Source organism: Hyla sarda, chromosome 7 (assembly GCF_029499605.1).
Source record: "Hyla sarda isolate aHylSar1 chromosome 7, aHylSar1.hap1, whole genome shotgun sequence".
Taxonomy (NCBI): domain Eukaryota; kingdom Metazoa; phylum Chordata; class Amphibia; order Anura; family Hylidae; genus Hyla; species Hyla sarda.
In genome coordinates this window covers 220610862-220623422 of record NC_079195.1, presented here as the reverse complement: position 1 = coordinate 220623422, position 12561 = coordinate 220610862, and the positions used below count along the sequence as shown (strand labels likewise).

At 45.4% G+C, this 12561-nt stretch overlaps 1 protein-coding gene across 2 annotated transcripts in view; it reads right to left on the bottom strand.

Moving 5' to 3' along the window:
- Positions 1-10331, bottom strand: part of LRRC40 (leucine rich repeat containing 40) — a 40126-nt gene extending 29795 nt beyond the window's left edge. Inside the window, exons 1-5 of one of the 2 annotated variants that reach the window (XM_056532749.1) lie at positions 10065-10331; positions 8895-9076; positions 8633-8706; positions 7500-7629; positions 3125-3248 (exon numbers count right to left, since the gene is read on the bottom strand). In XM_056532749.1, coding sequence (XP_056388724.1) covers positions 3125-3248; positions 7500-7629; positions 8633-8706; positions 8895-9076; positions 10065-10215 — 661 coding nt within the window. In that variant the 5' untranslated portion in view covers positions 10216-10331. The remainder of the gene's footprint in view (positions 1-3124; positions 3249-7499; positions 7630-8632; positions 8707-8894; positions 9077-10064) is intronic. The other variant, XM_056532748.1, reaches the window with a different exon arrangement.
- Positions 10332-12561: the final 2230 nt, after the last annotated feature.

The following is a 12561-nucleotide window of genomic DNA, read 5'->3' as shown; positions in this document are numbered from 1 at the left end:
TACTAACAACCTAGTCATATTACGAAAAAACCTCACACAAAGCTCATAATTTCCAGCATGGACAGATAGCTCAATGATAAATTCAGTGTTCCTGCAGCCACCGCTAGTGGGGCGACAGCCGGCAAGTGAGAGAAATCAAGTGAATGAAAAAGAGCGCACACAAAAAAAAAAAAAAAAAAATATATATATATATATATATATATATATATATATATATATATATATATATATATATATCAAAAAATTATAATTATATATAAAAAATAACTAATATTAATGATAATATAATATATAAAAAAAAAATGTTTTTTTTTCTTATTAAATGCAGCATAGGCTATTAGAGAATAATCTACATTATCCTCTAATAGCCTATGCTGCATTTAATAAGAAAAAAAAAAATATATATATATATATATATATATATATATATATATATATATTAATCATCATTATAAATTATTAATATTTTTTATATATAATTATTAATATATATATATATATTAATAATTATATATAAAAAATAATATATAAAAGAAATAATTTATAATGATGATTAATATATATATATATATTTTTTTTTTCTTATTAAATGCAGCATAGGCTATTAGAGGATAATCTACATTATCCTCTAATAGCCTATTTTCCCTTGTGAAAATGAAAAATTTAGGGTAACACCAGCAATTTAGTGAAAAAAAAATGTTTTTCTCATTTTCCCATCCAACGTTAACGAAAATTTGTCAAACACCTGCGGGGTGTTAAGGCTCACTATATTTATTTATTTATTTATTTATTTTTCTTATTAAATGCAGCACAGGCTATTAGAGAATAATGTAGAGCAGGCATAGGCAACCTTCAGCACTGGAGACGTTTTGGACTAAATCTCCCATGATGCTCTCCCAGTCAAAATGCTGCAAAAGCATCATGGGAAATGTAGTCCAAAACATCTGCAATGCCGAAGGTTGCCTATTCCTGATGTAGAGGGTCTTGTGTATGCCTTGTGCAAACCTGTTCTAGCTGATGTGGAAGGCATGGGTTTGCAGACATAGTGATTGCAATTCCATCATTTAAAGGATTTCCTAATGCTGCTTACATCGACTATAAAGCCTCTTGATTTGCAGAGAGAGGATGTGGTGTCTGATCACTACACCTGCTCATCTAGTTAGGCTGCTGTAGCTAAGGTTCAGCCAGGGGAACAGATTAGACTCATAAGTGGGTTGAGGTCAGTTTACATTTGTGCAGTTTTGATACGTTCTCTTATTCAAAGTGCATTTTTTAGGGAATCATTGCTATGAGATTTTACCTCCAAATCCAAGTGTTTTATGAATATGTTGAATTTTTACTGGATTTTGGCCACAATTTTTTTTACCGGGATTTGTACAATTGCGGTGAAACAGTACCATTTTTGTTGATTTGAGGAAAAAGCACAGCAAAAACTTTAGTGTGACAGAATGTGTGACAGACTATAAAAAAAAATGTAAAAAAATTAAAAAAATATGAATAAAAACTCTATTTTACTGAAAAAACACGGTGTGGCTGCTGGAAAAAGTGGCGTCATCGTCAAAAAGGGGGAGTGTTCCCAACATTTTTACTAAGGTTTCCACAGAAAATATGGTGGATTTGAGTTGAAGAAAACCCCACAGATCAGAGCATGTGTACAAAAAGCAAAATGTAGGAAAAAGTGCAAAATTTAAATACTGTGGAAAGATATCTGTTGGGGAGAAGAAAAAAAAAAAAAAACACAAGGAAAACTACACTTCACTCTTAATAAATCAGGGCCAATGTGTGATAGAGCTAGAGGAAGAATATCGGTCCCGTGAAAAAAGAGAAGTGCTTCTGTGGGCGCTCACCTCCGTCACAGATGTAGTCCGTCACAGGTATGTGGAAGTTTCCGAGAACTTGGTAAAATAAAACCGCTTGGACACGGATGTATTTTGGAAAATAAAAAGGTTTATTCCTTCTGCATGGAATACAGCCGTATTGTAATACAGCCGAGCTGTATTGCATGCTGAAGGAATAAACCTTCTTTTTATTTTCCAAAATACATCCGTGTCCAAGCGGTTTTATTTTACCAAGTTCTCGGAAACTTCCACATACCTGTGACGTACTACATCTGTGACGGAGGTGAGCGCCCACAGAAGCACTTCTCTTTTTTCTCGGGACCACGGGACCGATATTCTTCCATTCCAGTGACCGTCCTCCGCCGGTAAGAACGGGTCTAGTGCCGGCTGCACTCCTCCAATCTGTGTCCCCCAGAATAGTGGGAAACAAGCGTCTACTGGTGTTGTGCCCACGGTACAACACAGAAAGGTGAGCAAACCTAACATAACAACTGAAAACACGAATCTGGAAACGGCTGCTCCCCCCCTTCCTTGGAGCCGACATCCATTTTTTATTTAATTTAATTATTTTCTTTTACACTCAGATTATCTATATATATCTATATATATATATATATATATATATATATATATATATATATATATATATATATATATCTATATCTATATCTATATCTATATCTATATCTATATATTTTTTTTTTTTTTTTTTTTTTTTTTACTACGCTTAGATGCGCATTGTGTCTCCTCTGTCTTTTTCTATATATTTCTGTTGATAGAGCTAGAGGAGAGGTGTATAATTACTATATGTCCTGATCCTAACAGCGAGATAACAGCAACAGTATACAGATAGAGCTAAAAGGGAGATGTATAACATATGTATGTATATATATATATATATATATATATATATATATATCTCAGTATACAGATAGAGATGGGAGGGGAGGTGTATAACTAATACATATCCTGATCCCATAGAGATAGCAGCAGTATACAGATAGAGCTGGAAGGAAGGGGTGGATCTGATGTCATCCCGTAATTCACATTAGGTCAGCTAACCCAGGATTGACCACTTCCTCTGACACATTAAGCACTGTGCACTAAGCTCTGTTTCTGAGTTTCACATTGGTGATCACATGACCTAGTTACAGTAATGAAATACATGGATGCAGCTGTGATTATATAAAACAGATGGCGTTGTGGGACTAGTCATTGTGAGTGTGCACGATACGAGCAAAAAAAAAAAAAGAAAAAAAAGTCTGGAAAGCTTCTTTAAATCTTACTTTTCAGGGAGCTGATTTCAGCTGGAAGAGCTTTCAGCTTGTTGTTTGACAAGTTGAGCCTACTGAGATGGGTTAGACCTCCAATGCATCCCGAAATATTTTGTAGACAATTATTGGAAAGGTCCTGAAATTGGAGAAAATTTTACCCATTAGCACAGAAATCCTGCAGTAAAGCATTGCATCAATACATAGTTTATACCATCATAATAAGAATACATACCTCTTTAAAAAAAAAAAAACACTATAAATACAGACATTTACCTCCTCCTGCTTGTCAAAACCGCCAAAATCCTCTCACTTTGGCCACATCCAGCACCGCCCACTGGGCCTTCTGCTATAACATCATATACACTATTCACGTGAAGCTACAGCCAATCAATAGCTTCAACACTCACGTGCTATACAAGACGTCACGTGCTATACAAGACGTCACGTGCTATACAAGACGTCACGTGCTATACAAGACGTCACGTGCTATACAAGACGTCACGTGCTATACAAGACGACTGTCAGTGATTGGCTGCAGTGTCATGTGAACAACGTTGATGATACCATCACAGTACTTTCAGCGGGGGAACACCGAAGCAGCAGAGGGTGCTGAAGAAGTGGCTGAATTATGGGCCATCCCACACACCTCAAGAAGACTTTCTTCCTACACCTCTCATAAACATCCATAGCGAGGTGTCCAGGGTTCCACCTTATGATTTTATTTCACTTTATATTTGCAAGTTACAATTACACTGCTCTGTTATTATTCTGCTCAGCCCTTCTCTGCAGGGATGTAATCAAAAAAAAAAAAATTATACATACATACATTCACACACACATCTCTATCTCTTTCTATATCTATATACATACACACACATATACATATATATATATACATACACACACACACCACAGTCATGGCCATTAATGTTGGCACCCCTAAAAGTTTTCAAGAAAATGAAGTATTTCTTACAGAAAAGGATTGCAGTAACACATGTTTTGCTATACACACGTTTATTCCCTTTGTGTGTATTGGAACTAAACCAAAAAAGGTAGAAAAAAAAAAGCAAATTGGACATAATGTCACCAAACTCCAAAAATGGGCTGAACAAAATCATTGGCACCCTTTCAAAATTGTGGATAAATAAGATGGTTTCAAGCATGTGATGCTCCATTAAACTCACCTGGGGCAAATAACAAGTGTGGGCAATATAATAAAAATCACACCTGAAAGCAGATAAAAAGGAGAGAAGTTCACTTAGTCTTTGCATTGTGTGTCTGTGTGTGCCACACTAAGCATGAACAACAGAAAGAGGAGAAGAGAACTGTCTGAGGACTTGAGAACCAAAATTGTAGAAAAATATCAACAATCTCAAGATTACACGTCCATCTCCAGAGATCTAGATTTGCCTTTGTCCACAGTGTACAACATTATCAAGAAGTTTGCAACCCATGGCACTGTAGATAATCTCCCTGGGCATGGACGGAAGAGAAAAATTTATGAAAGGTGTCAACGCAGGATAGTCCGGATGGTGGATAAGCAGCCCCAAACAAGTTCCAAAGATATTCAAGCTGTCCTACAGGATCAGGGAGCATCAGTGTCAGCGCGAACTATCCGTGGACATTTAAATGAAATGAAGCGCTATGGAGGAGACCCAGGAGGACCCCACTATGGAGGAGACCCAGGAGGACCCCACTATGGAGGAGACCCAGGAGGACCCCACTATGGAGGAGACCCAGGAGGACCCCACTGCTGACACAGAGACATAAAAAAGAGACTACATTTTGCCAAAATAAGCTTGAGTAACCAAAATCCTTCTGGGAAAACATTTTGTTGACAGATGAGACCAAGATAGAGCTTTTTGGTAAAGCCCATCATTCTACTGTTTACCGAAAACGGAATGAGGCCTACAAAGAAAAGAACACAGTACCTACAGTGACATATGGTGGAAGTCAATGATGTTTTGCTGCCTCTGGCACTGGGGGCCTTGAATCAAATCTGAGGATTACCAACAGATTTTGGGTCGCACTGTACAGTCCTTTGTCAGAAAGCTGGGTTTGCGTCTGAGATCTTGGGTCTTCCAGCAGGACAATGACCCCAAACATACATCAAAAAGCCCCCAGAAATGGATGGCAACAAAGCGCTGGAGAGTTCTGAATTGGCAGCAATGAGTCCAGATCTAAATCCCATTGATCACCTGTGGAGAGATCTTAAAATTGCTGTTGGGAAAAGGCGCCTTCCAATAGGAGAGACCTGGAGCAGTTTGTAAAGGTAGAGTGGACCAACATTCCGGTTGAGAGGTGCAAGAAGCTTATTGATGGTTATAGGAAGCCACTGACTTCAGTTATTTTTTCCAAAAGGTGTGCAACCAAATATTGCGCCCCCCCCAATAGTCCTAATCCCCAGAGTAATACACAAGCTGATGATCCACTCCTGCTCGTTAATCCTGATCGCCCCCTTTTGGCCCAAAAGGAGTTGGTTTATTTTTGTAGACTACATCACAGCAGAGAAGGGATGAGCAGAACAACATAGGGAACTCTATATATCTATATACACTGTGACCCCTCGACCTACGATGGCCCCGACATACGATAATTTCAACATGCGATGGCCTCTCGGAGGCCATCGCATGTTGAAGACAGCATCAACATACGATGCTTTTTTTATGTCGGGGTCATCGCACAAACGGCTATCCGGCAGCGCTGATTGCTTCAGCTGCCACCGGATAGCAGTTTACAGTGCCCTGTGAGCTCTGGTGATGCCTCCTACCTGTCCTCGGGGCTCCGGCGTGTCCTCTTCGGGATCCCCTGCATTGTCGGCGCCCTTCATCGTCATCATCACCTCGCTGCGCACGCCGTCCCGTCATCCAATAGGAGCGGCGTGCGTAGCGACGTGATGACGGCGACGGAGAGCGCGGATGGCGGTGAAGCAGAGGCCTTGCCGGAGCGTCGGGGACACCACGGGGACGCGGCGACAGCGATGGATAACGACATCCAGGGCAGCGGTGACGATCAGTGACGGTCCGGAGCGGCGGGGACAGGTGAGTACAACTTCCTCTAACAGTGGTCTACAACCTGCGGACCTCCAGATGTTGCAAAACTACAACACCCAGCATGCCCAGACAGCGGTTGGCTGTCCGGGCATGCTGGGTGTTGTAGTTATGACACATCTGGAGGTCCGCAGGTTGTAGACCACTGTCCTATACTTTACATTGCACGGATCCCTCAACATGCGATGGTTTCAACAAACGATGGTCCGTTTGGAACGGATTACCATCGTATGTTGAGGGACCTGTGTGTGTGTGTGTGTGTGTGTATGTATATATATTATATTATTACACACACACATACATACACACACACACACACACATATATATTCCTAGAGTTGCCTCTCTGCCTCCTTGATAACTCTATCCACACATGTAGAACTTTAATGGGGTTTTGGTGCCATACTTGTCTTCAGGTTGTATGTGGTATTACAACTCTGCTCTATTCACTTCTATGGAACTGCACACAACCTGAGGACAGTGGTGATGCTGCTGTTTGGAAAAATTCTGTTCCGTTTTTCTAATCCTGGATAACCTGCAGCACATCGGCAACAGAGATGAAGGACCATTTTTGCCATGGAAACACTTTTCAAATTGTGTGAAAACAGACTAAGGGCTCCCTGAATCGTGCTTTCTTTGTCAGATAGCAGTGTTTCTTAACCAGTGTGTCTCTAGCTGGTGCAAAACTACAACTCCCAGCAAGCCTTGAAAGCCATTGGCTGCATCCAACTGTTGCAAAACTACAACTCCCAGCAAGCCTTAAAAGCCATTGGCTGCATCCGACTGTAGCAAAACTACAACTCCCAGCAAGCCTTGAAAGCCATTGGCTGCATCCAAATGTTGCAAAACTACAACTCCCAGCAAGCCTTAAAAGTCATTGGCTGCATCCGACTGTTGCAAAACCAAAACTCCCAGCATGCCCGGACAGCAAAAGGCTGTCCGGGCATGCTGGAAGTTGTAGTTTTGCAACAGCTGGAGGCACACTGGTTGGCAAACACTGGCCTAGGGATGTCTGGGCATGCTAGAAGTTGTAGTTTTACAACAGCTGGAGGCACCCCGGTAGGCAAACACTGGCCTAGGAATGTCAGGGCATGCTGGAAGTTGTAGTTTTGCAACAGCTGGAGGCACACTGGTTGTCAAACACTGCTGTGTAGGGAGCAATGAGTTCATTTGGAGGCAGAGAGGACACTTTTTGGAGATTTCCAGCCAGAAGGATCCGCACAATATGACACATGGGAGGTGTTGTCCCCAATAAATTTAGGATTTATTTCTATATTATATTTATTTCTATATCTATATTTATTTCTATTTTATTACTATAACCACATGAGAACATACCAGCTCCTCCAGAACAGCCAGCTGCCCCAGCGCCTCTGGGATCTTCTCCAACTGGTTTTGCTGGACCAGGAGACTCTTCAGGTTCTGCAGCTGGACCAGCTCTGGCGGCAGAAACTTCAGCTTATTGTGACTGGCAAAAATACGGGACACCAGTAAGAAGATTGTAGGGTTACAAATCAAAGGGGTCATCATGGGAAAGACAACTTATCTGACCTGATGAGTGTTTGCTGCAATGAGCACGTCCTCCATTTATTTCTATAGGAGTGCCGAAGCGACCCGAGTACAGCACTTGGGCATCTGCAACACTCACATGCAAATGAAAGTAGAGCGTGTCATCTGCAAAATGCGCTCATCTTCAAGAGGTGGGGTTCCATTTTGGACATTGCAGTCGAAACTGCTCAAAGAGGAGCATCTGCTGCAGGTGCTGCACGCTTTACTCATTTGTATGGGAGCGCCAGAGATGCCAGAGTGCTGTACTCGGGTCTCTTCTGCTCTCTCATAAAAAGGAATGAAGCATGCGGCGTCTGCAGCGCATTTTTCTCTCTGGGAGCCGGGGTCCTTTTCTGAAGATCTCAGCGATCTGGGGCCCCCTGGATAGGGGATAAGAAGGTGATCACAAGGGGTCCGACTGCTGGTACCCCCCCCCCCCCCGCGATCTCTGGAACGGAACCCAGCTCTCATTGAGGAGCATCTGCTGCACGCTTTACTCATTTGTATGGGAGCGCCAGAGATGACAGAGTGCTGTACTCTCTTCTACTCTCCCATAAAAGGGAATGAAGCATGCGCCATCTGCAGCACATGTTCCTCTCTGGGAGCCGGGGTCCTTTTTGAAAAATCTCAGCGATCTGGATAGGAGATAAGTAGGTGATCACAAGGGGTCCGACTGCTGGTACCCCCCGCGATCTCTGGAACGGGACTCGGCTCTCATTGAGGAGCGTGTGCGGTAGACGGCGCGGTCTTCGGCGCTCCTACAGAAATGAATGGAGTTGACGAGCTGCCCATACCAACCTGTCAGATCGCATCTTCTACTTTTCAGCGGCCTTTTAAAAAAAATGTAAAAAGCGATCTGATTGGTTGCTATGGGCAACGGCACCACTCTTAACTCCGCACAGGTTTTTAACAACCACATATACCTGATATTCAGCTTCTGCAGGTTGACCAGCTCTCCGATGGCCCCAGGAAGCTCCGACAGCAGGTTGTCATGCACCTGTGAAGAAGACAACAGAGCGACAATTCTTTAGTAATACTAATAGGACTGTTTCCCAACCTGTGTGCCTCCAGCTGTTGCAAAACTACAACTCCCAGCATGCCCGGACAGCCTTCGGCTGTCCGGGCATGCTGAGAGTTGTAGTTTTGCAACATAGGCAACTTAAGTTGGCAGATGAGGAGACGTACATCGAGCACCACGAGGGCGGGAAGAAGCATCAGGTCGTCGGGCAGAGACTGCAGCTTATTGGACGACAGGAAGAGCTTCAATAGATCCGTCTGCTCCCACCATCGATCCGACGCGTCAAACTGGACGTTGCTGTGCGCCTCCTCCGGGGTGTCCACGTTTATCCTCCAAACGCTCACTGGGACTGGAAGGGTGACAGAGGCGGAAAGAGACAAAAAAAAAAAAGGTGACTCTTCTGCAAATAAAGCGGCAAATATTGGAACATTCTCCTGCGATCACATGATGTCAACTTTTACCTATCCGGTGACTCTGGCTGCAGTGAATATCATGGCAGCCGCAGACCTGATGTAATGAGGGGCATGAGCGAAACCGCAGCACCCCAATCCCCCCTTTAACTCACCAAGACAGCCCACTTCCTCACCCCCAAATTGCTCTTATGCCCCCTCACCCTCCTGCCATGATGTACTTTACCCTCCAGACCTGACCTCCTGCCCCTTCACAGCCTCCAGACCTGCCCTCTCACCCCCCCCCCCCCCCCCGACCTCCCACCCTCTCACCCCCCCCAGACCTGACCTCCCGCCCCCTCGCCCACCCCCCAGACCTGACCTCATGCCCCCTCGCCCACCCCCCAGACCTGACCTCATGCCCCCTCGCCCACCCCCCAGACCTGACCTCATGCCCCCTCGCCCACCCCCCAGACCTGACCTCATGCCCCCTCGCCCACCCCCCAGACCTGACCTCATGCCCCCTCGCCCACCCCCCAGACCTCACCTCATGCCCCCTCGCCCACCCCCAGACCTCCCCTCATGCCCCCCCGCCCACCCCCCAGACCTCACCTCATGCCCCCCCGCCCACCCCCCCACCTCACCTCATGCCCCCTCGCCCACCCCGCAGACCTCACCTCATGCCCCCTCGCCCACCCCGCAGACCTCACCTCATGCCCCCTCGCCCACCCCCCAGACCTCACCTCATGCCCCCTCGCCCACCCCCCAGACCTCCCCTCATGCCCCCTCGCCCACCCCCCAGACCTCACCTCATGCCCCCTCGCCCACCCCCCAGACCTCCCCTCATGCCCCCTCGCCCACCCCCCAGACCTCCCCTCATGCCCCCTCGCCCACCCCCCAGACCTCCCCTCATGCCCCCTCGCCCACCCCCCAGACCTGCCCTCTCACCCTCGCTCAGGCCTCTTCCTGACAGGTTTAACTGTCCGCTCTTTCTCGCCGCTTTGATCAGTCCCTGCGGTACAGCCGACTCCTTGTCCTTCTGGTCCCGGAAACCAGCCCGGGGGTCCCCGGTCATTCCCCCCCTCCTGAAGCGAGACATGACAGGCAGCACTGACCGGGAGGTGCAGTTCAAACACAAGGAGCCCGCCCAGATCTGACCCCGCCCACGGCCGTGACCGCATAGACATGACCACGCCCATAGCTGCAACCGCGGAGACGTGACCACGCCCATAGCCGTAATCGCATAGACATGACCACGCCCATAGCCATGACCGCCCATATATATGACCGCGCCCACAGCCTTGCTCAACAGCTTGGAGGAAGGAGGGGCTAAATGTAGCATAAGTGCATCTCCAACCTGGCCCCGCCCACATAAGACTCCGCCCCGAGGGAGGAGCCACATGTCGCTACATAGATAAACGTGATGTGCATTCTGCTCCCCCTGCTGATGTTAGGAAACTACATTTCCCCGCATACCTACACCTCGTGCTTCTTTCAAGGCATGCTGGGAGTTGTAGTTTCCTTGCAGCTGGAGCGGGTGTGTGGTGGGTGTGTGGGCTGTTCCCGCAGTGTCAGGTATTGGGAGTTGTAGTTTTGCAACAGCGGGTTCCTATGGCTGCACTCTCTCTCTCCAGTCCTTGTAGTTTGTTACAATGTATCAGTGCAGGTTAAAAAAAAAAATAAACGTATCAACCAAAGTCTGGGCTGTGAACGTCACAGGGACTGGATGCAATTGTAACAAACCCTCTCCTGTGATAGTATTAGAATGGATTTATCAAGCCATTATTTTTTTGCCATGGACAAATCCTTTTTTGGTATTTGGTAAAAATCCTTTTTCGGTATTTGGTAATTTTTTTTTGCGTTTACACTGTTCGCCGTGCAGGATCATGAACGTTAGATTTGAATAGTTTGGAAATTCCCATACGTGGAGATAGAAAATATGTTTTTTTTTTTTTTATTGCAAAAGAACAGTGATTTATATTTTTATTAAAAGAGGGGCTTTTATATATATATATATATATATATATATATATATATATGTACAGTGACCCCCCGACCTACGATAATTTCAGAGGCCATTGCATGGTGAAGGCAGCATCAACATACGATGCTTTTGTATGTCGGGGCCATCGCATAAACGGCTATCCGGCAGCGCAGACTGCATCAGCTGCCGCCGGATAGCCGTTTACGGTGTCCCGTGTTGTCCGCTGACGATCACTTACCTGTCCTCGGGGCTCCGGCGCCTCCTCTTTGGGATCCCCTGCATCGTCGGCGCTCTCCATCGTCGTCATCACGTCATCCAATAGGAGCGGCGTGCGTAGAGACGTGATGGCGACGACGGAGAGCGCGGATGCCGGGGAAGCAGAGGCCTTGCCGGAGCATCGGGCACACCGCAGGGACGCGGCGACAGCGATGGAAGGCGACATCCAGGGCAGCGGTGATGAGCGGTGACGGTCCGGAGCGGCGGGGACAGGTGAGTATAACCTCCAATACCAGTGGTCTTCAACCTGCGGACCTCCAGATGTTGCAAAACTACAACTCCCAGCATGCCCGAACAGCCCTTGGCTGTCCGGGCATGCTGGGTGTTGTAGTTTTGCAACATCTGGAGGTCCGCAGGTTGAAGACCACTGTCCTATACTTTCCATTGCACGGATCCCTCAACATACGATGGTTTCAACAAACGATGGTCCATTTGGAAGGGATTACCATCGTATGTTGAGGGACCACTGTAGTTTGGAAATTCCCATACGTGGAGGTAGAAAATATGGTTTTTTTTATTGCAAAAGGACAGTGATTTATATTTTTATTAAAGGAGGGGCTTTTATATATATATATATATATATATATATATATATATATATATATACACAAAAGAGGAAGGCGACAGCAGCACACCGGCGTATTCAAAGCAGTCATGTAGCTTTATTCCAGCAAATACAGATACAACAACATTTCTGTGGTCTCTGTGGTTCTGTTCTGCAGTTTCTGTATCTGTATTTGCTGGAATAAAGCTTTGAATACGCCGGTGTGCTGCTGCCGCCTTCCTCTTTTGTACCTTGGACCTAGGACCAGGGTTCCGGAGACTGCTTGCACCCATAGCATTTGTTTGGACACTTCGGTTGTGCTGCTCTTTTTTCTTTTCTTTTATGTATATATATATATATATATATATATATATATATATATATATATTGCTCATAAAAAAATAAAGGGAACACTTAAACAACACAATGTTACTCCAAGTCAATGACACTTCTGTGAAATCCCACTGTCCACTCAGGAAGAACACTGATTGACAATCAATTTCACATGGAACAGACAACAGGTGGAAATTATAGGGAATTAGCAAGACACCCCCCCAAATAAAGGAGTTGTTCTGCAGGTGGTGACCACAGACCACTGCTCAGTTCCTATGCTTCCTGGCTGATGTTTTGGTCACTTTTGG